This window comes from Toxorhynchites rutilus, chromosome 2, assembly GCF_029784135.1.
Source record: "Toxorhynchites rutilus septentrionalis strain SRP chromosome 2, ASM2978413v1, whole genome shotgun sequence".
In the NCBI taxonomy this organism is placed as follows: Eukaryota; Metazoa; Arthropoda; class Insecta; order Diptera; family Culicidae; genus Toxorhynchites; species Toxorhynchites rutilus.
In genome coordinates, this window is record NC_073745.1 from 120608803 (window position 1) to 120634292 (window position 25490).

Here is a 25490-nt window from a genome sequence, read left to right on the forward strand (position 1 = left end):
GTTATTCGTTATGATAGATGCGTAGATATATTTCCTATCAATTGATGCAAAAACCTTTGCGATCTATTGAGAAATGCTCGAGTTATAAGCGTTCCAAATCTTGCATTTTTTCCTACTTGTTCAGTGCCTAGATTTCCATTTCACCCCCTATATCTTCCGGTTAGACGTAGTCCTACGTCAAAACAAAGGAAATGTCAAAAGAGATCCAATCATCAGGAGGGAAAAGTGTTACTTTTCTTAAAATAGTACACTACATAGAGAAAGTATTCTTATTTTGCCTTCAGTAATCGAATTAATAAGAAAGAACGAACTACTTCACTTTTCATCAATTTCATATCATAAGGGTTCAATAGACATTTTGGCAGATAGAGGAGAGGACTTAATTATAATTCAATTTTACTTATCGCTAAATGTTAGGTTTTCATTATTCTGAACGCTAAAATTATATTGTTTTAACTCGTTCCTCACATTAAAACAACTAAACACAAATTAGTACATTTATTTTTATTCTTGTCAAAAAGTTAAATAAACAGAGTCCAAATCACGAAAACGATTGCTCCTATTGGCGATCTAACGCAAAACGTAAACGATCTGTGAGACATCCGGATTTTGTTTTTGAACTAAGAAAATGATGATAAGCTAACCTAAAATTCAAAAACAAATCAAATATATTTTACTTCCGGACTTTCCAAGGTAGTTCTCACATGCAGGAACCATGCATTTTTCAACTTGTTTTTGATCGTGCTCTCGAATTTCGTATTTCAATTCAACCATTCACAATATTTATACAGTTTTCACTACTGAAAGAGGTAAGAAAATAACATGTTATGCATAAAATTGCGCAGAATTTAATTTCTTCCAAACTCATCGCAATCAAATAATATTTTATGGCTATAACATTGCGATTTATGGAAAGAACTACAAACCTTCCATAAACTTACATTGCAAAATTTAAAACCATCATCACTTTCACCGCAGCGCCGCCTAGGTGTAGATTTGTACGTTAGATCGCCAATTGCCGATCTAACGCAAAACGTAAACGATCGGTCAGTCATCTAGACTTTGTTTTTGAACTAAGAAAATGATGATAAGGTAACCTAAAATTCAAAAACAAATCACGTATATTTTACATCCGGACTTTCCAAGGTAGTTCTCACATGCAGGAACCATGCATTTTTCTACTTGTTTTTGATTGTGCTCTCAAATTTCCTTCTTTGATTCACCCATTGTCAATATTTATACAATTTTCACTACTGAAAGAGGTAAGAAAATAACATGTTATATATAAAATTGCGCAGAATTAAATTTCTTCCAAACTTATCGCAATCAAATAATCTTTTATGATTATAACATTGTAATTTATGGAAAGAACTACAAACCTTCCATAAGCTCACATGGCAAAATTTAAAACCATCATCACTTTCACCGCAGCGCCGCATAGGTGTAGATTTGTACGATTGATCGCCAATACGAAAAATGCCTTTGCCATCTACATTTCAATATCGTAAATATCAATTGAATCTGCTTTACCGACGGCACCCCAAAATATCTCTCGGCATCACTGCACGCATCACGTTGACAACCCTCCACTTGTCAACTAGCTAATTTGCTATCGCGTGTGTTGGTGTTTATAAAAAGTGCAACTCTATCATCGCGGTGTGGTCGAAAAAAGTTCATTTTTGTGCTTTTCGCTATTAAGATCGTTATTTTTTCACGCAATTAAGCGTGTGTTGGTTTCAATGGTGTCCTAAAGAAAGAACCTTATCAAACGTACTGCTGTTGTTAGTGGAAATAAAAACTTTCCATTAGAAGATGAGTTAATTTTACTACGAGTTTGGGAAAGAAGATGGATTGAATTTTCCATAATAGATTTGTGCTAGTGTGTGCGTGATAGCTCGCCTTGCAACATCAGAAGGTATGTTTTGTTTGTGTCACAGAATAGTGTTGTTAGATAAAGTTATTTGAACTATCCATATCCATGTTGATCGAATTCAAATTGGAAATAGTTTTCAAAGACAATAAGAAAATAATAGACTGCCTATGCAATAAATGGACTATGATATATGGACAAAACATCTGATAGCACATTCGAAGCCGAAATACATAAATGTTTTTCTGAATCGTGATTATTTCAATGTGAATTTGATGAGATACCTTCATTTAGTTATATTATCAACCGAGTTTCTTTCGTTTTCAGATTGTCGCAAATCCTGGCAACACTGTATGCGCAACTCCTTGAATCAGAACGCGAGACAGAAATTTTTTTTCGCCGTCAGACAAGAAACAACAATGGAGGCCACAGTTTAATAATTCCAACTTCTGGTAAAAAAGTCCTAGTGTGTCGTGCGCTGTGTTCCTACTTGTCTCAACTCGAAGTGGACGTGTGGGCGAACGAAATAACTATCCAGAGGAGCAACGATTTGTGTGTGAAGTATGGACGTGGACGAAGAATCTCCCAACACCAGGGAGGCGTCTTGCACCCCACCGCTGCCGATGACAGATCTTACCCCGATTGAAATTATGAAGTTCGGTCCGGATGGTGATGAGTTGGTTTCAACTGAGAAAGCGGGGACGGAGGACGTGATGGAAGAAACTGTTCCAGCAGAAAATCATCCAGTGGAGCTAGCAGACACCAATGTCAAATCGCAAGCTGAGCAGACTACGGAAATTACTCAGGCGGTAGACAAACATGGCGATCAGGAAGTGAATCAAGATTGTGCTTCTAAAATTGATAAGCTAGACGAGCAGTCGATTGAGGAAAAATCGACGGCGGTGGCGCACGAGACGGACAATACAAGGAAAGCATGTGAACGTAAGTGTCTTCTAAATATTTTTTTTTTTCAATATCGTCTATAATTGATTTCCACAAGTTCCATAACAAACTCAAGTTAGTTAACAATTGTCAGTGAAGAAACATGACATGAACGAGAATTTTATGTATATACATAATTTGGCCACAAGAGACATCGTTATGGTTTTGGCTATTATATTTGTCTATAAGCAAGGATGAAACGTTTTAAAATTTGTGATGTCCAGAAAGAACAATCTCACACAAGAACATCAGTGTTTTGAACAAAATGAGAGAAACTAGTGAAAAAAAAGGATTACGGAGAATGCTGAAATTGGGGAATGAATTCATAATTCCAATTGCAATTTTTAGATATTCCGCTGATCAAGCAAATAATTTATTCGGCACGGAGTTAAACGGAGCTCAACAAATTATATCTGATCAATGTTAATTGGATTTTTGCTTTGTGTTTTTGAATTCTAAAATACATGGCGGACTCGATTATATACGGTCTCCAATTTCTTTTATATAATCTATATAATCGAATAAAAAAAATTATCTGTTTTATATACACTGGATTCTCATTTACGCGATTCTCTCGAAATAACGCGTTTTTTTTGCGCGCACATACCAATCGCGTAAAAAAAAAAAGAATTCAGTTTACATGTACTAGCTGCTCCGGCAAACGCTTTTCCACCAGATAAATTATTTCTAGAGAAAATACGGTACTTTCGTATTAGCGTCACCGGAGCCGAAATACAATAAATGATATATTTCAAAGCAAAACTTAACCGGGCAAACGTATCCCGTCCTACGCTCGCTAACGCTCGGTCGGACCTAACTAAAGGATCGTCTCCTATGTTTCAAACTAACTGGGCAATCGATGGAACACAGGTTTGTTTGCGAAAGGCCGCCGCTTCCGATGACGAGTCGGCGGCCTATATACAACAAGGCAACAACAATACAAATAATATTTGAATGCCAGTGTTCGCACTGCTATCTATTGTATTTCGGCTCCGGTGACGCTAATACGAAAGTACCAAAAATACTATTTCTAGAAAACAATTCGGCTATCATTATTATTTTTTGTTTCGCTTTTGTTTTGAAAGTGTGATTATTATACCAGAAAATCCATCACCATTTTTCTTCATCAAAATGGAACACGTCGTCTTTGCTGAATGGCATGGTAAGGTCATTTTTGCACATCTCGATTGGACTTGAGTCGATCGGATTATGAAGTGCAAAATTACGATCCGTTCGGGTAGTTCAAATTCGATTCAGATTTCGGAATACGTGTGGGTAGTTGATCAGTAGATGAATCTGGAATTCCCGAAAAAAAATTAAACTATTAATTTCCTCTAGGCATATTTTGTCGATTAACCTAACTAAAAATATGTGTATGAGCTAATCTTTGCTTTCGTCATTCAACGGAATACACTACGTGTGGGATCGAATTCGTACAGGGGAACTTCGACATATCGTATCCTCGTTATTACAGTGATAGGCACAATAATAATTCACCATTTGAAATCAAAGTATTACAACACTGGAAGTTTTTTAACCTTTTCGGTATTCCAGTCAGTACTACGTAAAAGTAGGTAATTAGTAGGCCATTTTGCCATTTCAATAACGCTGATTTATTTTTTAGCAAACAAAAAAAAATACTTTTGTTCCTAAATGGGTACTTTTAGCAGGGGTTAGACATCAATTGAATATAGGCTACCCAAAATCAAAATCAATATGGCGTCATTTGTTTATCAACATATCATTTACGAGGATTGAAATCGAAAAATGCGCTGCTTTATTCTAACTGCATGAGCGATTTTCATATTTCGGTTTCACATGGAGGTGTTCACATTTAACATGGAGTTTAAAGTTAGCCACTATTCAACTATATAACCGGACCGAGTTGTAAACAACAGTAATTGATTGAACCAAAATGTCAGTAAACCGCAGCAATATTGGGTACACTGGCAATATGAGGGATTTGACGTTTTAGTCGTACCCCTGACTTTTAGGGGATGACATACAAAAAATCCACTTGTGTAAATGTTTTACCATGTTTTGTTCATCGACGCTCCCCTCGGTGTTGACAGCTGTTTGTTTACATCTGACACAAACATATAGCGAATTCGTTTTTGTTCAGTTCCAATTAGGTTTGCATGAGTCCCAACCCGAAAACTGTTGGGTTCGCACTGAGATGTTTCATGGGTTTGAACTCGGGTTCACCAATACAACTATGCTGCACTGTCAAGTTCCGAGTATTATTTTGGAAAATCTAAAAATAAAGACTATGAGTATGGAAAACTTGCTGTTTTTGCTTTCGTATTAGTGGACTTGGAATCCAATTCGGATTATGATTTTGAAGAATATAATATATTCTCGTTGACAGCTTTAAGCTTCATGTGCTTTGATTGGGAGGCAAAATGATTATGGATTTTCATGTGGAATAAACATGCTTTCAAAATAAAAATTATGTATGAAAATCTATCAAATGGTTAGGTAATGGTTAAATTGTTAAGTAAGTGTCAGAGCTACATGTGATAAGTAATCCAACATGATGTAGAAATTTTGATTCAAATTTCAGTAATTTTACACTGCACTCGGACCTGTTGGTCAGATAGAGATTAGTTTGCCTCTCAAGCACGAATATCGCCACCAAACGTCGTATCTGTACATTTGTCATCGCAAATATAAACAACCGCCTCATTTGAAAACCCGAAAATGTTTTTTTTATTACATAGTCAGGTTGTAACTAACCCAGGTTCAGAAACGAATTCGCTAATAATTTTCGTAGCTATTTAGTCAACTTTTTTGTGCGTAGTGACGTGTTTTTGACGCTGTGGAAGCTTCCGGAAAATGGGTGAAAAATCACTCTCAACACGCGTCCGAAATTTTATTGTGCGTGTCTTTCAGCGTGAAGAGTCTCTACGAAACATTGCTAAGTTGGTCATTCGGAAGCATCAGATGCTCGGCAGCATGGTCGATCGACCGGAACGTAAGACTGATGCAAGAACGGACACGCTAATCATCCGGGATGTAAAGAAAAATCCCCGAACGACCATTCGGGCGATTAAAGAAAGGTAATATCTGGTCCTTTCCAATCGCACCTTTCGGCAACGCTTGGTGGAACGGGACCTGAAGAGCTACTTCGCCAAAAAGTGACCGATGATCAGCAACACCAACAAAAAAACGGCTTCAGTTTGCGAGGAACCATGTCAACAAGCAGCTGGAGTTCTGGAAACGCGTTATTTGGTCGGACGTACCCAAGTTCGAGCTGTTTTACAATAAAAGGCAACTTCGAGTGTGGTGGAAGAGCGACGAAAGCCTTCAGTATCGGCATCTACAACTGACTATGAAGCACGTTGTGAAAGCTTCATGGTGTGGGGCTATTTCTCATGGACTGCAACAGTATTATGACTGCCGATGGTTACATCGACATTTTGTGCGAGAACCTGGAAGAATCCATGCTGAAAATGAGACTATACCTTCAAGCAAGATAAGAACCCGAAGCACACTGCCAAGAAAACAGCATTCTTCCGATCGGCTCGGATCAAACCAATGATGTAGCCATCCCAAAGTTCCAACTTGAATCCTTTTGAGAATTTGTGGGCGATTTTGAACAACATGATGGACGAAACTGACGTTACGAACAAGCAAAACTATTTTGCTGCGTTGAAGTAGGTTTGGGACAAGTGGGCCAACACCTCCGGAACCAAGTAGAGAGTATGCCAAATAGTTGTCAGTTGATTATCAAGATCAAAGAGGGTCATATTAACTATTAACCCTTTCCTGTACAACATCGAGTCTCACTCGTGGTGTACTTGCATAACATAGGGTGCTAAAACGCTCAGCAGAGAAGCAGTGAAAACACTTGATGGGTTTAATCACGAACGTCACTTCACGGTGAAAACGAAATGAATTGTATGCAATTTGTATGTACTTCATATCGTTTTCACCGTGAAGTGACGTTCGTGATCAGGCCCGATGTGTGACGTATAAAATAATACGAGGTTATTTATTTATTTTTATTATATTTTAAAAATTAACCTTGAAGTTGATTTTTTATGTCATACCCAGTCTTCAGAAAACAAACGCAGCGCTGCGCTTGAGGTTAATTTTCATCAGCGCGCGCTCAAAGACCACTCGTATTCTCTCTTGGTGCGAAGCGCACAAAATTCATGAGCACGACAGCGCAAAATGTACCCGGCGCACAACTCAGATACTAAACATTTCTTCTCACTTGTGTGATGCGCGTCTCATTCTATATACACACACACGCACACATACACATCAAATTCTAGCGCCCGCTTTGTCTTACAATTCATTTCGTTTTCCCCGTGAAGTGTCGTTCGTGATCAGGCCCTAGATCTCGGTTTCATGTAAATTTAAGACATTTGTAATCAAAAAAATTTTTTCGAAGACCCCGATTTCCTTTCTCCCTCCTTGATTGATTTTTCGATTTTCAAAAACTCAAACTTTGACCACTTTGCGCCACTCTCCCTTAAGTACGATTAAGCTGAAATTCGGCATAGGGTGTTTTTTTGAGGTGGTGAACATTTTTTACGAGGTAACTTTTTGAAATTAGAGATGACCATTTCCATTGGCACCCTAATATACACACTTGTGAAAGAAATGCACTTGTTGAAGAACTGTAAACTGTAAACTATGAATTAATCGATGGCTTATGGTTATTTTTTACGAGGATATATTTTTATAATATATGGGCTGAACAATATCGACAAAAAACAAGTACAGGAAAACTCCGATACAACGTACCCTCGATATAACTTCACTCGATATAACGTACATTTTACCTCGATATAACGTACACATTTCCAAAGTGTTAAGGGATTTTTTTTCAATTTTTTTGCTGATAGAACAATGAATTATCTGTATGGTTATGCTAAAACAAGTTTTGTACCTTCAATCAATCCCGAAATACAGCTGGTTTTGTGATTCCGGATTCTGAATGAATCAAACTTTAATCAACAGTACGAAGGGAAACAGCATGAGAAAGGCTGGCTTCGTTTTCTGATTGGAGTTATTCATTAACTTCACTAAAACAGCAACACAATAATGTATTATAGTCTACGTTTGTGTGTACTTTATTATGCTTCGATATAACGTACTATTCGATACAACGTACAATTTTGAAAGTGAAATGTACGTTATATCGAAGTTTACCTGTAGCAGGAAGTTCCTATAAATCCTTTTATATCATCTTTTTGGTCCCAATAAAAAACAGGCATTAATTCTTAGTTTACCAAGGACACAGAGACAAAGAATATTAGAAATATGAAAAATATGAAACTTGAAATTCCAGAACCTTTACGATCTGGTAACTATCTGGAACTACATACTTCTTTTCGAAAAAAGACCCGAAAGCACGCTACAATTGCATGAAATGTAAGAAATATGGTTGTCTCGAGCATGCAGTTATGGTATGTTCTGATTCCCACACCAATGAAACCACAATCGATTTATACGTTTTTATGTTATTTTGTAGCTCTTTATACTTTCATGGATTATATTCAGTTGCTTACTTTTAATTAATAGCAGGAAAAAAGTTAAATTTCGTTATTTGTGTTGAAGTATCAAAAGTTACTATTAAAACTGAATGAAGACGAGGAAAACATATTTTCTAGAGGATTATACCTTCTTTCTCAAATAAATGCCAAAAAAGCCTAAAAAATACTCAATAGCAACATTCCAGAGAAGCTTCAACTTTCGGTCTGTGACCGGTACCGTGCGCGAGTAACGAGTTATAATTTTGCACGCGAGTACAGGATGGTTAATTTGACTTACATTGAATTAACTGTAGAATTTGGATTGCATTAAGGATTTTTGGTTCAGCTCAGGAACTGATCATAGAGGGTATCCGAGACACGCTCGAAATATGTTTGGATGTGATCAATGAGGTTCAGTTATTCTAATAAACGAACCTTTTTGCAGAGGGTCCGTATCTTCTGAACCCTACACCCAACCCTAAATCTGTTGCTGAGAAACACACCGTCCAATTTTTCGTCACATCTGAAACTTGGAATCCATAGAGTAAGTATATTTTCGTAATTCGGGTTTCAAAAATCTATTTTTAATAATAAAACAATATATTTATATTTTTTATTTTTGAGAGTAGAAAATTTCGTGAAATCATGTGGAAAAAGGTCGGGAAAAATACGGGAATTCAAAAACTGAAATTGAGTGGCCACCCTGTAGAACACGTTGTTAGTCTAATTGAAATTAGTGTTGACGAAATTGATCTTGGTGTTACGTTTGTGTGAAGCGTGAATGGTGCTGGATTCTCAGGTGGAATAACGCACTTCGAAAAAAAATGTGAATGAAAATTCATTTTTCCGTATGAAATATCAGAGTGTCGCTAATTAGAATTTTAATTATCGCAGTAATTTGAAAGATAATGATACAAAAAAAAGTCACAGGAGGGTTGTGTCCGATACACGACCGCATAGTTGACGTAGGATTTCGTTAGGCTATCTGTTGATTTCGGATATGTTTGAAGAATTACATCATTAAACTCTTTTATAATGAATTGGTGGCTGTTTGTTCACTCCATTAGTAATTATTGAGTGATGATGACAGAAGGATGGCAAACAGTCGTTGGATGTTGCGTGTCAGATAAAACTACCGATGTGGAACAAGATATGACGAAAACCACCCTCTGTGATCCTAGACGAGATGCCTTCTGTGTTATGTATGGATGAACTAAAGAAAAAACAACTCATCAATGCCAATACCGAACATAATTATCAATTTTTCTCATCAGTAAAAACATGTTATTTTAATATAGAGAAAACATATTTTAAATGGAAAAGGTAATTTTCTTTTATAATTTCTCACGTTCTCACGGTCCGTTGAAGGATTAAAGAAGCCCTGGGAATTATATATTTGAACAAACTTCTTCTTGTGTCGATGGGCAGTATAAACGTGAGTTGGTCATATTACACGATCTGCAACTGATCTTTCAAAATGGAGAAGATAAAACTCTTGAATTTTGGTGGCTTCAGGGTTGATGAATTCAAAAAAACTCGCCAAGATTTTAAGACAGATAAATCTTAAAATTTCGTCAGAGGTGCGAAGCACTGGTTTTAAAGCTTATGAAACGTTGATGTATCCTTGATCTTCCCATCATTGATTCTGAAAAAAATGGAGGGAAACCGATTCGAGGAGCTTTTGACTATTGACTATTTCGATATTTGACGAATTTTGGACGTATCAGTGAAGCTCCAGCAGAAATCTCACTGAAACAATAAACACTATGCTCCGAAAAATGAACAACAAAAAAGAACAGGCTTACGGAACTTTTTGCTAAAAATGGTCTTCTGTCTCTCGCATGGAAACCTTAACCCCAACGGCTTTTATATTAATAGCGAATGTTTTTATGAAAATATTTGAGAGGAAACGGTTGTGCTATGCGACAAGTTATGATACTATATTTCACCTTCAGCTCATGAAACGGTTACGGAAAGTGGAAACGAAATCTCTGAAGATAAAACGAAGAAAATTTTGGAAAATGCGCAGAAGGGAGCCGAAAGATTGCAAGATAAAGCATTCCGTTAAAATCATATCAGTTACATGAAATTGATCCGAATCAAAATGAAAATGTCTCATTCTCTACTGGTATTTAAGCCTCCTTCAAGATAACTTTGAGCTGTATTCATAAAACCATCTTGAAAAATCTTTTACGACACTTCTCAGTCGTCGTTTAGCTCAATTAAAAATCACAATCAATTCATTAATCGGAAAATGTCGTCAGACGTTCTTAAATTGCATTGCTTAAGCTAACAAAATGTTCTAAGAATTACAGCTCAAGTACTATTAGAGAAAGTGATCACTATTCTACATTTGGAATTTTTCTGAAAATTCACTGGAAAATCAGGGAATATCAAGGATATTTTTTTCGGATTTTGAGTCTACACTCTAAATATGCATTCCATGTAATGAAGAAACATGTTTTTTCGTATGATTGAAGAACCTTGAACAAGATTTTTTTTCTGGTAATAATTTCATATTATGATGACGAGTTATAGGATGAGAAAATTTTATAACGGCCAATAAAAAGATCATTTATGAAATAATTCTGGGACTTATCCCTAAACCGTTTTTTTTTCTGTGTTATAGTGATTTTCAACTCATTTGGCTGGTTCGTCACTTTTACTTCCATTTTTGGAAGAATGTCGGGAGTGAGAATTGAACTCGTGACCTTCAGCGTGAGAGGCATGGATGTTACCACTACGCCAGATCGCCTCCATCCCAAAACCGTGCTTAATAAGAAAAAGTGAATGTTTGAATGTATTCATGTCAAAATCATCAGGCGGGACGAAGTTCGCTGGGTCAGTTAGTATAGAATAAATTATTGTATCTTGAAAAATACAGATTTCTAGGATAGATAGCATTTGAATAAATATGATAACAATTTGGTATTATACATGATACCTCTGTGTTTGAGAATTATTATCAAATGCAGTATATTCATCTCATCGATAATTTTCCAACGACAGTCGAATACCGAAATTTCAAAATATCAAATAAACATTAATGTATATTGGGACAAATGATACTCCCGACAATACTTCCTTGAAGTTATCTTCGCAAAACATGTATTTCAACTGTTATTATACTTTTTTTTCTAGAATCTTCACCCAAAACGCCGAACATATCGGTCCCGGAGAGAATAGCAGCCTCCTCCCCTGGGAACGAAAAGAGAATCGATCCGAAGGAAGTCATACCGTCTGACTCTATCAAGGTAGGCAGCAGCAAATCCAGCAAGGATAAAGATACATCCAAAGGAAAGGAAAAGATCCGGGAGAAGGACAAGAAGAGCAGAATCAAGGATCGACTAAAAGCGAAGAAAAGATCAAAAGAAAAGGACAAAAAAAGCTCCAAGGATGCCGAGAAACGGAAAGAAGCCACCAGCAGGAGAAGTGTTTCTCGCGATGAACGCAAAAAACGCAGCGATTCAAAACCACCCAGCGTTGTCCGAAGCAAGGTAGAAATTCCTAAAGCTTATAGTATGGATGTACGAAAATCCGAGGAGAGATTGAAAAGGAAATCCAGATCTAGGGAACGAGACAAGGATAAGCGAAAGAGTGTGAGATCACACTCTAGGGTAAAGGATTCGGAACGAAAGAAAAGTATACCTCCTAGCAAATCGAACGATCGGGGACGATCCAATACTGATCCAAAGGATAAATCGGGCGACAAACGTTCGAAGGAACGATCTACCAGTAAAAATCAGGAATCCGACAAACGTTCCGGAGGATTTCGCAAATTCCGCAGCGTCACTCCTTTCAATCCGCCAACGTTAAAACACCAGGATCGTTCACCAGTGCTTTTCTCTACCCCAAAGTATACCGTGTGCACTCCCGTCATAAGCTGGCGAGAGCGAGTTGTGCAAAAAACGCCAAACTCCGTGGTATCCAAAAATGCCCTTGTGACACCGGCTATTGCCGCTCTCCAAGCTTACGATGACGATGCAGACTCAAGCGATGATGATCGGTCCGCTCCTCCGAAGCAAAGCAAAGCCGTTGGAGAGAAACCCAAAAAGAATCACGAGTCGACAAAGAAAAAAATTAAGTCGAAAAATAAATCTTCGAAAAAATCGAAGGAAAAGTCAAGCCAGAACAAGAAGTTGAAAGAGAAGCGCAGTAAAGAGAAAAAACGGAAGAAGGTAACACCAGACAAAGCTGAAAAGGATGAAAAGGTGGAAAAAACACCCGAGCTGTCCAAGGAACAAAGCTCCGATACCGAAGAAGAAGAGGCTCCCACAATGGAAGACGAGGAAATGGAGGAAGTGTTCTGTAGGCGTATTAAGCTGGAGAAAATGGACGACAGCGATCAGTTACAGTTTCAGCAGATTCAAATCGATTACAGCATCGTTAAACAGGAACCTCAAACTGACGAAGAACAGGAGAAGGAAGCTCCTAGTTTGTCAGTGACCGAGCCCGAAACAGCGATTCCTCTGCCCCGGGAAGATACTCCGTTAGTAGAGAAGAAAAGTCCAAAGCGAAACGAGGCAGCACCCGTATTGAAGCCCAAGTTCAGTTGTTCCTTCCTAGATGATCTGAGTAAGACGAGTTTGACCGAATCAGTAACCGATACCGGGAAACTGGAATTGGAGGACCACAATCGGACGGAGACGGATTCGCCAGACACGGACGATTATGCTTCCAACTGGGAAACCGACGAGTTTAGTCCAATCAATACGGACAGTAAGACAAAGGTAGAGGCAGCGCAGAAGGATGGTGAAAAAACTGAGGGAGATAGGCGATTGAGGCTGGTTCCTAAGAGCAGTCATGAGGAGATCATCCCGCTCGATGATTTGCTGAATATCCAGAGCCAAATCAAATCGATGAAAATGAAGTATGACCAAGCGAAGCAACATGAAAGCACATCCCAGCCGGAAAAGAAGGAAAGTAAGTCTCCTACTGGTGCCACCACGAACAACTTCCCGGATAAACTTGCGGACGAATATGAAACCTTCATGCAGTCGCTTAGCAAACAGAATATACTGAATGAAGAGTCAAAGGAAAGTTTAGGAGAAGAACGTTCGAAGAAAGAGAAGCATAAGCGACGGTCAAATAAAAGGAGAGCCTCCAGCAGCACCACCACTAGCTCAAGTACGTCATCTGGTAGTTCTAGTTCCGATTCGAGCTCATCGAGCTCTTCGTCCAGTTCTAGTTCGAGTTCATCTGATTCGGACACGTCCGATAGTTCCGATGACGAGAGAAAGAAGATGAAAACAATGCTCGCCAAACGGAAGAAGAACCTTATGGCGAAACCAATTATCCCAGTCGAGGACATAGAGAAGCTGGCCAGTGAGTTAATGCAGTCGGATGATATGTTCATCGATCCCGAGCCCACTGAGCATGCACCGGAAGTAACGCCTCCCAAAACACCAACACTTGTCATTCCCGAGCATCTGCTGCCGAAGATTAAATCTAACATTTCCCTGACAACACCTTCCAAGATCTATAGCATAAGAGATGACTCTCAGGTTGAATCGGTCAGTAGTCATGAGTCGGTAACGAACGTTGCCAAGCCGCTCAGTTTGTCTAGGGACTCACCTTTTAAGCTGAAGCTTCAGGCGAAGAACAAAGTATTGTCAGCCGTGACCACTTCAGTGTTGCTTGGTCCGGAGGACGACGAAGAGGATCAAAACAAAAAGAAACTCGAAGGAACGACTACCAGGACTGAGGAGGGAGTGAATTCTTTCGATGTCCCTTCTCAACAGCCTGATAAACGTGAGTCTAGATCATCTAACGAACGCAAATCAAAAGAACGCAGTCCGAAGCGACATCGTGAAAAAGCCGAGAAACGTCGCTCGAAAGAGAGACGTAGTGACAGCAAGTCGAAAGATTCCAGTCCTTCGAAGAAACGTATGTCGTCGGATAGGGATCGGGAACGGCGTTCGGAGCGACCACATCGTTCACGAAGTCCACTCGCGTCGCGTAGGATAAGAAGTCCTCCCCCGCCTTCGTCATCGCGAAGAAGACGCACGAGATCCAGATCACGAAGCGCAAGTCCAGCTGTCCACCAGAGGAGACCACCAAGTCCGCCAGTTCGCGATCGAAGCCCAAGAGATCGTAGATATTCAACCGAGCGGGAACGCAAACGATCAAGATCTCCTTACTATCAGCGACCTCCATCACCCACTGATAAACCCCCGGCCGAAAATCAGATAGACGTCGTAACAAGCTCCGGTTCCGGAAACTCGGGTGCATTTGCCTCGACCAATGATCAGTCTCCTGTAACGGGTTACAAGAAGAGTTTGGCTGATTCGACGATAAGCGATGCAGAGCTGGAAATTCAAAAGCGAAAGCCGACCGGTTTCAGTGAAAGTTCCGCATACAACAATGTGTACTCAAAAACATACGGTTTCTATGGTCCAGAAGACATGGTTCTTGAAGGTCCGGAGGGGGCGGATTCCCCGAAACGACCTTCACTAGACGATCGCATTAATATCGTCCTCGGAATGAACGGTGAAGCTCCAAAACGACCTGAAATTGCATCTGCACCGCCTCCCACGGAGCACTATCCGGAATACCAACCAATTCAAACCCATATCCATCATGAAATGCAGCAACAATATCCAACGCCACACTTTCCGGGGCCCGTGAATGGTCCACGACCAATAATGCATCCGTCCCATCCACATATGCACGCGTATCACCAAAACTACCCGCCGGATTACCATGCAAGACCCCCCGGACCACCTCCGTATGGATATGGAACTGCCCCACGTCCACCATTTTACCCTGGTCCTCGAGGTCCACCCCAAGCTGGTGGTTGGCAGCGCCCTCCTCATGGTTCGGCTATGCAGCCCATTCCGCCGCATCTTAGTGGAGGAACCTATCCGAACAATATGTACCACCAAAGTACGAACATGCAAACACCACCTCCACCACTGCCGGGCGATCAGCAGAAAACATTCGTCAAACAAGTGGGTAACGTGCTGGAAATTGTTCCATCTGCGGTTCCACCACCAGCGCCACCATCCCTCAACGCTCAACTACAGCAGCAACCAATAAAACCAACTCCAGTCGACGCCCCAGTATCGCAAGGTTCCTTCCCAGCAGTCACGCCAGGCAGTGCTCTGGCCATCCCCCCGACGTCCTCCATTCTGGTTACCCCTAAAATCCTCACCGCAGAGGAGCTCAAACGGAGACACGAGCGACGGCTGGAGCTGAAGAAAAAAATTCGAGCGGAACGTGAGAAGAAGCGGCTGGAGAAAAAGATGCGCAAAGAGAAGCTCAAAATGGAGGTCAAACGGTTGCTGGCGGAAACCGCCACCGTAGCGAACAGTTCCTCCGAAGAGGATGAGTTCGATGCCGCGAAACACCGAGAGGTTATTGCTTCGCTCAACAAGAGCTACGAGAAGAGTATTCTCCGCACAAAGACCGGCGCATGGTGAGGGAATTCTGTTGTATCAAATAATTCTTGAATTTCATAAGTTCTTTTAAAATTTCCACTACAGTGTGGCTCGGAAATCAGTAATATTCGCGGACGGCGTTGCTCCAGGAGACGAATCATCTTCGTCGGGAGCGGAAGCTCTGCGGTCTCCAGCTAAAATCACAGCCTCTAAAATGCGCAAGAAACTTCGCCGGAAACGAACGCTCAAGGCAACCGGGAAGAAACGTTTGCTCGATAGGTTGAAGCTGCCGGTAAGTGTCTTTCCCATTTGCCAAAAATTTAAATTCATCCACCCTATGCCAAACCGATATGGTGGTTCTCAGATTTTCTTAAAAAAAGTGGTAGTTTTGTACATTATCGCAAAAGTGTTAGGGAACTTATTTAAATTTTAAGGTGGTCCGAAAAATCCTTTTTTTTAAACTTTTGTTACAAAAATGACCTTTTTTTTCCAAAAATTCATAATTTTTGACCTACTGAACCGAGTCAGATCATCGAAATATAAAATTAAAGCCATTTAGCATTTAAGTATTTTATCTTTAAAATATACCAGCAAAAAAGTTGGATTTTGTTTCCGTAATTATTGATTGTATTTGTGTTGAATAAACGTAAAGATGTCGAAACAAGAGAGTAATCGGTCTGCCGTCGTCGTTTTCTTGCGCGCCGGAGCAAGCGTATAGGAGATAGTTCGGTCGGTAAAAGTGTCGGAAAAACAGTGTATTATATAACACGTTCGTCGCCCCGTCACCCAGATATGGGTGACATTTTCCTCGTTCAAATTGAATAGGATTTTTAAAAGGAAATCGTTAGAATAGGCATCTAAATGTAACTATAGAAAGTGTAGAAAAATTATATAATCATAACCATATTATTATAATGTTTATACTATACTTTTTATTAATTTATAGTACGGATGGTTTGTACTGCAGTTTTTTGCGAGACCCATATAATACAACTTTTACATATGTTATTGTTGTCAATTCGTCTTCAAATTAGAAATCATATTGCTAGATCATGTAAAAGTTGTCTACAAATTAGTTTGATCTTCATTTAATAATTTATCCCCATGTTGGACCCCGCAAGAAACTCAGAAACGTCCCGTTGGGCGACGAAAGTGATAAAAAAGGCTTGGAAAAGTGAAAAAATTATCATAAGCACCTACCCAGAAGAAATACAAGTGCCATTCCAATACCACTGAACGTAACAGGGTCAAAAAAGTGGGAAAAATAATCGAAAAGAATCCAGCTAGGTCAATGGAGTCCATAACTCGGAAATCAGGTGTTTGAACTTCTCAATCCGGCGAGAAATGGTCATAAGTCGTATGCGTTACGCAGAGGTTAATTCAAGAACGCTGCGACCAAATCACGACGATTGGGGTGATAAAGAAGGCTTGGAAAAGTGAAAAAACTATCATAAGCACCTACCCAGAAGAAATACAAGTGCCATTCCAATACCACTGAACGTAACAGGGTCAAAAAAGTGGGAAAAATAATCGAAAAGAATCCAGCTAGGTCAATGGAGTCCATAACTCGGAAATCAGGTGTTTGAACTTCTCAATCCGGCGAGTAATGGCCATAAGTCGTATGCGTTACGCAGAGGTTAATTCAAGAACACTGCGACCAAATCACGACGATTGGAGAAATCTAAATGACTCCTGAGTCATATTAATTCTGTAACCTTTTTCTCTAATGAAGTTTTTTAATCAGGATCAAAAGGAGAATCGAAATAATAACAGGTGGCTAGCACCAGATCGTAATCAGGTTCCTATCGTCATGCCAACGATGTTTCTGACCCATGTGATGATTCTAGACGAAGTCCCCAGTGAGGAGGATGTAATGTTCCCGTATTTCTTTGATCAAGGACTAAATGTAAAGGCCGATGTATTCCATGTTCTGCAGGATGTTGTTGTCCTATGAATTAAGAAGGTTGCTGCTGCCCGTATCTTCCAACAAGACGGAGCACCTGCTCTTAATGTTAAGAAAACACAGAAATGGCCTGCTCAAAATGTTCCGGAGTTTTGGGAGAAGAATTCACAGTAACGTACCGGTCTTGATCATCACAGAAGAAGTATGACCCAATGACGCCGCCGCACCATAAACCGCATCGAACCGGTTTTTTTCCGGAATGCAATGGAGACTCATGGAGTATGTGTGGATTGCAGCCTGATAAATAACGCATATTATCGCAGAAGATGATTTTCAAGTTTCAAGTTTTTCAAGTTGTTGCTCAGCCCAATTCGCGAACATACGACGCTTCTGGTGGTCGAGCGGCTCCAGCTCTTGTGTCAATTTGATCCAATAAGGATGTAGGCAAAGATATTTTCGCCGAATTCGCAACAACGACGTCACAGAGATGCCCAACGCTTGAGAACGACGCGTGAGAGACTGATTTGGATCTTCCTCAATTGATGCGCTAGCGACAGCAATATTCTCGACACTACGGCCACTTCTTTGTCTCACTGGCACGGGAACATTTTGTACTGTGCCTATGGATTCAAATTTTTCCACTAGACGCTCAATTGTTGATCTGGCAGGACGATTATGACGACCATAAATTGGACGTAGCGCTCTTAAAGTTGAGGCCATTGACTCCGAATTTCGGTAGTAAATTTTAATAATCTCGACTCGTTGTTGAATCGTATATCTTTTCATTATGGAATGGCGAACCTTACTGAAGAGAAATGTCAAGAGAGCGGGAAAAAATACGGCGTCGTTTGTTGTCCCTATCGGTCTATGACTAACTGGCGTTAATTTTCTAATACATATCGTTTACTGCAAAAATTCGTCATGCTCAGAGGACCCGTCTAGGGCGTGGTGGGATCAGCAGTGAACATTCGGCCTGATTCTACGCGGCGTGTGAGGTGAGATGACAATTGTCACATCACCATCACGCAACTTTCCTCACACTATTCCTACAGTCGTATCGGATGCCGTGAGAGGTTCATTTTATGTATGTGAGAGGATGAACAGCAAGTGACAAGATGTTCATTCTGCTGGTTGCCAAATCTGATCAGAAATGCCACATTCGCACATATGTTCACGAATTTGCAGATATTTAACTTTAGTAACAACCTTTTATTCCTGCTGCAGGCTGTTTAAAATAGTGACAAAACATTATTGATTCCATATGATAAACGAAGCTGCCCAATATGTCAAACATTAGCACATATTTACAAATATTTCAGATTTTTATCGCATATATATGAGAAAAAACATCTGGCATCCCAGAATTTCATTTGTTTCGCTCAGAGAGGTCAGATATTTGTTTTGATGCAGTCAGTCCTGTGTCTATAGATCTGATTTAACTTGGCCTGTTAGCATAAAAACTTCGTTGTGTATCAGGACATTCTGCCGAATTTGCAGGTATTTGATTTAGATTTAGTGAAACGGTTGATTGCATCCTGTAAAGTTTAGCATTTTTGTTTGTTTTGGTCGTAATTGCTGCTGCTCTCTGCGCTCTCAGTGTTAAATTGTTGCTCTGGCTTCGGCTCGGACATATACCACGGCTTCTGAAATGGATATGCAGTTCGGTAACATTGACTCGCGGCTAGATAGATGAAACACACGATCCATGTGATAGATATATTTTAGAGAAAATAAATAGCTTTCATGAAATGGAAATAAATCCGGTGTGCTTATTTGTCCAATTGAGGGATAACAGATTCACTACCGCTTTCACAAAAAAAAATCAAACTACTTGCAATTTGTCTTTCGCACTGTGAGTTGAATTTATTGATACATACAATACCATGACTATCGATTCTATACGACCCAAAAAGACATTTATTATTCCTCTTCCATTATTCATTTGTTTTTGTGTGCTGTCGACACCTCAAGACATATCGACGATTGTCACCTAGAATTCCCAGTTCATGTGACAATCGTCACGTATATTTGAAAGCAGGGATACGGTGAGAGTTCATTCAAGTGAGATGTCTCACGCCATACGCCTGGTGGAATCGCGTGACATAAGTGACAATTGTCATCTCACCTCACACGCCACGCAGAATCAGGCCGATTGCCAGTCTTCAAGTAAAGCCACAAAACCCGGACACATTTCCTCTAAGCGAATTGATGCCACTATAAGTACTCGTGTGCTTTCCGAACTATAGAAGGATCGCAAGATTGTCATCGTAGCGCTGAAGAAAGTATGTTGGAGAGGATCTAAAGTAAGTTCGTTCCGCGATGGTTATACCATCTGCCAAAGCTGCGGCAACACTAACGAGCTAGGTATAGCTTTCATGATGATCGACAATACGCAGAAGTGTGTGATTGGATGATGGCCAATCAACTCAAGAATGTACAGATTGTGGATTAAGGGCTGATTCTTCAACATCAGTATCATTAATGTACACAGCCCTTACCTTGCATGTCCCGATGATGACAAAGACGGATTCTACGCGCAACTGGAACGCGAATACGAACGCTGCTCAAAACATGACATCAAGATCATCATCGGAGATAGATATCTTCGGTAGATAAATTCAAGATCATAATCGGTAGATAAATTGTAGATGAATATGTCCCTTACAACCCTTCCATACATCGTAACTTGTGCATCTTCTTCTTCTTGAATGGCGTTAACGTTCCCTGTGGAACTTTTGCCGTCTCAATGTATGCATTAACTAGCGTCATTTGTTAATACTTAGTTGATTTCTTAAGCCAAATAACACGCCTTGAATGTATTCCGAGAGGCAAGCTCTAGAATACGCGTGACCACAGTGCAAGTCGAAGGAAATTTCTCTGACGAAAAATCCCCCGACCAGAACGGAAATCGAACCGTTTCTGTGTAATCATCAGAATTCAACAAAGAAAAGTGTGACATTGCTTAGCAACATGCTGCAAGCCGTGATCTCCAGGATTTGCAAGGATTACAAATGCAGTGCTAGTATTAACAACCCCAAGTGTAACCGTAATAAACTACGTCGGTTAACAGAAATAGAGAAAATACGTTCACTGGGATATACCCGTTGGATGATACAATGCGAATTTGTGAATCTTGTTTGGCAGTGATTTGGAACAATAGGTGTGTTCCAAAGAAAAAACGGCGTATAGATGAAGATAACACTAACCAAAATATTGAATGCATCAGCATTAGCACCATTCTCATAAGTACAATGGCATCAGTTTTGGCACTACTCCATTTATACTTTCACAAATTCGCATTGTATCATCCAACGGATGGGTAAACGGTAAACGTATTTTCTCTATTACTGTTGATGTTAACCGACGTAGTTTATTACGGTTACACTTGTGGTTGCTAACCCTTCCCCGTAAAATATCGAGTCTCACTCGTAGTGTACTTGCATAACATAAGGCGCTTAAACGCTCAGCAGAGTAGTAGTGAAATCACTTAATGTGTGACGTATTAAATAATACGGGAAGGGGTCAATACCAATACTGCATTTGTAATCCTTGCAAATCCTGGAGATCACGGCTTGACTTATGTTGCTAAATAATGTCACACTTTTCTTTGTTGAATTCTGATGATTACACAGAAACGAAATAATGCTATTTCTTTTCCGCCACTTTACATTTGCTGCCGGCCACGACTGGTAATTTTCAAACAACTGCAGAGCCATTTTATTCATCCTCTAGGTATCCATACAATCCATTTATCAAATTATCCACAGTGACTTACAGTGACTCCTCATAGATACCTAAATCTCCAACAACTATTCGATACCAGACCGACCGATCAAGAGATTTTTGGAAGATGGCTATTGTTTGAGTTTTTGTTAGGAAACTTTTTTTGCCTTAAATATGCACAAGTTGCGATGTATGGAAGCGTTGTAAGGCACATATTTATCTACCATTTCATCAAAATCTGAGATGACTATTTAGAGAGAATCGACTTTTGGTTTTTGAAATCGATTTTTTTCAGTGTAGAATTTCAAAAAAAAATTTTTCAGTATTCGTTTCTGAAAATAAATTTTTTTTGAGAATTCAATTATATTCCTAAAACTCTTCCATTGATCACTTTTTTGTAGGACTTACCATTTTCGAGTAAAAAAAATATAAAAAAATGATCATAAATATTTAGCCGTTTCCATATGTTTGTCTAGATAAATTTTCGGAAAACTGAGAATGCCAAGTTGCTTAATTAGGTAAGGTAAATTGTTCTTTCGATTAGTAATGCCTGCGGTATAACCGGTCCATTTTCTTTTCAATTTAATGTGCTCACTGGTTAGTATGATGTAATAAAGAAATACAGTAACTCAATTATTATCAATAAGATAACTCGTCTTGCTCAAACCCTTGTAGGGGAATGAGGTGGGACCATCATCATCAATTTATTTGAATCTGTCAAATTCCGATTTTGCAACGAACTAAATATATTCTCAAAAAGATAAGCTGAATGGCTTCAATTTAACATGTAGATCATCTGAATCGATCCAGCAGTTCAAATATTATGAATTTTTGAAAAAAGGGAAAAATGATTTCTCGGGCGACCATAAAATAGAAATAACAAAACAATAAAAAGAATACGGGTTTAATATTTTGCGATAAGAAACAAAACTACAAATTTGCACGTAGATCTGAGAACCACTATATCGGTTTGACATGTAATGACTGAATTATTAATTGTAACATTCACTCTCAAAACGTAGGATATCGATCTGGAGGATAAGGAACGTGTCGATCCAGAGTTGGATGCTATGCCACCACCATCGCCTCCACCGGGATCTCCTCCGCCAGAACTAATGCAGCCACGCTGCATCAACCCTCCCCCCGTCCAGATGATTGACTTTCGTGATGCCCCACCCATGCTGCCCTTTCGTTCTTCTAGTAGCGCTTCTACACCTTCGAACACGCCTTCTTCTTCTGGCTCTAACATGCCGTCTGCTGCGTATTCTCCTGCAACACCAACATCCTCGAACGGTGGCAATAATTCTGCTCCTAATTCGAATCACAATATAAGCGGCATGAGTGTACCGCAGCCACCGTCGAATTCCTCCGGAGGTTCGATGAATTCTGGCCCCAGTATGTACCGGTCGGGTCCTCCAAATATGCCCCCGCATATGCGAGGACACCCTCACAACCACCACTATCACCATCCACACAATCAACACCATCAGCATCAGCATTCATCGTCACCACTGCCACCACCGCTACCACCTCCCATGGCCGGCATGTCTTCCGGAGGAATGATCAAAAAGTCACGTCGCGATGGTTTTCGCGGTGTTCCACCGCCTCCAGCGGATTCAATCCATTCCATCGAGACGATCGGATCCACTGGCACTGCTATGCGCCACTCGACATACGACGGATCCCACTGAATGGCGCAAATGTCGTTCCGTACAGGAGATAAATAGCTCGCTTTCGTTTCATTTGAATCACACATACACACACAGCGTAGCATCAATGGGATGCTAAGTTATCGCGGAATAGAATTTACCGATAGACGGTAATAGTGTCGTATGTGCAGCCTAGATGAGTTTGTTGAGGCCAATCCAAATAAAATAGCAACATAATTATTTTAAACTGTAAATTATGAAATTCACAATTTATAAGAAGGCAAAGGATTAATATGAACGCGAAGAGACAGAAACAAGAAAAGCTAGCTATAATTAGATGTAATTAACAGATCGTGTTAAGTATGCTTAAATTAATAACATAAAATCATATGCAATTAATCCAATAGAACATGTTATATTCTGTAGGACTGAATGAAGGAGAATTTATTTTGTGAGAAATATTCCTCTCTTTAGCTACTTTAGCTGGTGAATGAATTGTAGCATACGCCGACAAAAACGCTTTTTGGTGTCGGATTTCCCGACAGAAAAACAAAATAGCGTGAATTAATGTCAATAGGCCACTAATGTCCGCTGTCACGAATAAGCTTGATTTGATGTATTTATCCTAATTAAACGGTGGATCCGCAACACTGAGCAAAACAACAATTATATATTATTTATCTTCGATACATTGCTCATTCAATTCCCTTCGTAAATCTATTTATTGTAGGGTATCAGTAGGCATAATGGTAAGTAAAATACACTTACCTGCCAAAATAAGCAATTCATAATGGGCCTGATTCTCCCTCCTGCGCGAATGGAATGTGACAGCAATGAACTCCTCAAAGTTACATGACCCAGATCACCGTATTGCCGAAGGCGATTGGCTCTGACGTGAAAGGTTCATTTTGGGATAAAATACCCAATGAATGACAAATGGTGCAGTGTTCATTGAAATATATGTCAAAGTTTGTGTTTTTTTGCAAAGGCTCTATGCATTCAATGTGTTTTATGAATATATGGGCCCTATTGGGCCCTATTATAGAAATCGAGGTGATTTTGCTCGTTAACTCTATTTTACTATTATAGAAATCGAGCAATTCGATAGCACCGAGCGAGTGATAGCTATCGATGCAAGTGTCAGTATTTTTCGAGTTGTTTGGTTCGCTTGTTGCATATCTTCAGAGAATTATTTTGTTTTGGTTTACGTCCCTGATATTTACCTTTGGGAAACATTTCAGAAACGCTTAGATATATGCAATTTTCAACACATGTTCGTTTGTTTTGATCAGTATTTGTTTTACGGTGCTGCCAGAATAGGTTATACAAGGTAAGTACATTCCAGCAATATTTATACAAATCATGTTACAATTTATAATGCAGAATCTAATTCCAGCGCATATTTCAGTGGCTGAAAATGAGTGGCGGAAGAAAAAAACCAAATCACCACCAGTTTGAACGGCTCCTTAAACAATGGAAGCGAGATTGCTCGAGGTTCTTGTGGAGGTAGTCCTAATATATTCCCGGTGTAGGAAAAGTTGAAGGAATTCAGAGAGGAGCTTAATGCACTGAGACCACCAATGCATCTATCGAGCAATTCGATAGATGCATTAGTGCAAACTTGTTTCAAAATATTGCTAACTAATCGAGCAGTTTTCCTCGATTTCTATAATTCCAGATTTTAATCGGTGTGATAGTGATAGTGATTGTATCGAATCCTCGATTCGATTTCTATAATAGGGCCCATTGCTCGAGGTATTTGTGGAGGCAGTCCAAATAGAATCCCGGTTAAGGAAAAGTAGGAGAAATTCAGTGAGGAACTCAATGCACTGAGAACATCAATGCGTCTTGGTTTAGAATGACAGAAAGTAAGTGTTTCTTCTACGATACATATAACTTCATAAGTAAATTTTATAATATTCTTTGAATTATTACTATCAACCGAATTTCCTACCTAAAAATTGCTTATTCCTGCTCTTCCACTGACATTCGAGCAGAGTAGCTTTTCGTAATTTTTGAAAGTCTGATTTGTGTTTTTGGAGAAAGAAAATGCTATGCTGAATTGAGTTTCTCGTATCAGTTAGGGTCAACTATTGTAAACTTACATTTTAATTTTGTACCGCGTTATAGCGGCTGCAGAAGATGTATATTCTTGTCATTAGTAATAGCATACGAATTACTTGAACTGACTACATGTTAATAATAAATATAAATTATTTCAAAATTTCAATCACAGTTTAACTGGATTGCATGCGAAATTGCCTATTTTTGACCGAAAATTTTCAAAATGTAGATGATGACTACCACCCTTATTCTGTATTTCGATCGATTCGAAATTTTTCGAACAGCTTTATAAAATTCCATTCTGTATTCCGTTCGAGTTGTTTTTGAATTTCGTTCGATCTGTTTCTCTTCGAACATTAAATGGGCAAAACGTTCGAAATGAGGAATGCGAAATTATTACTCGAACGGAACAACATGGAAATGGAAATCCGTCGGAATACAGAATAAGGCTGTACATCTTTGAATCTGGAGTAG

At 39.5% G+C, this 25490-nt stretch overlaps 1 protein-coding gene across 1 annotated transcript; it reads left to right on the forward strand.

The window, feature by feature from the left end:
* Positions 1-1617: 1617 nt before the first annotated feature.
* On the forward strand, positions 1618-23610 carry LOC129768464 (serine/arginine repetitive matrix protein 2-like). Its single transcript, XM_055770144.1, has 5 exons — positions 1618-1915; positions 2198-2812; positions 11440-15715; positions 15783-15969; positions 22326-23610. Exons 2-5 carry the CDS (start codon positions 2434-2436, stop codon positions 22992-22994), a joined length of 5511 nt encoding a protein of 1836 aa, XP_055626119.1. The 5' UTR covers positions 1618-1915; positions 2198-2433; the 3' UTR covers positions 22995-23610.
* The last annotated feature ends 1880 nt before the right edge of the window (positions 23611-25490 follow it).

Bases quoted from the DNA above. Each gene is read 5' to 3' on its own strand.
- LOC129768464 (XM_055770144.1), top strand. From the start codon at position 2,434: ATGGACGTGGACGAAGAATCTCCCAACACCAGGGAGGCGTCTTGCACC. The intron at 15,716-15,782 runs GTGAGGGAATTC...TTTCCACTACAG, and splicing joins CGCACAAAGACCGGCGCATG to TGTGGCTCGGAAATCAGTAA. The intron at 15,970-22,325 runs GTAAGTGTCTTT...CTCAAAACGTAG, and splicing joins TCGATAGGTTGAAGCTGCCG to GATATCGATCTGGAGGATAA.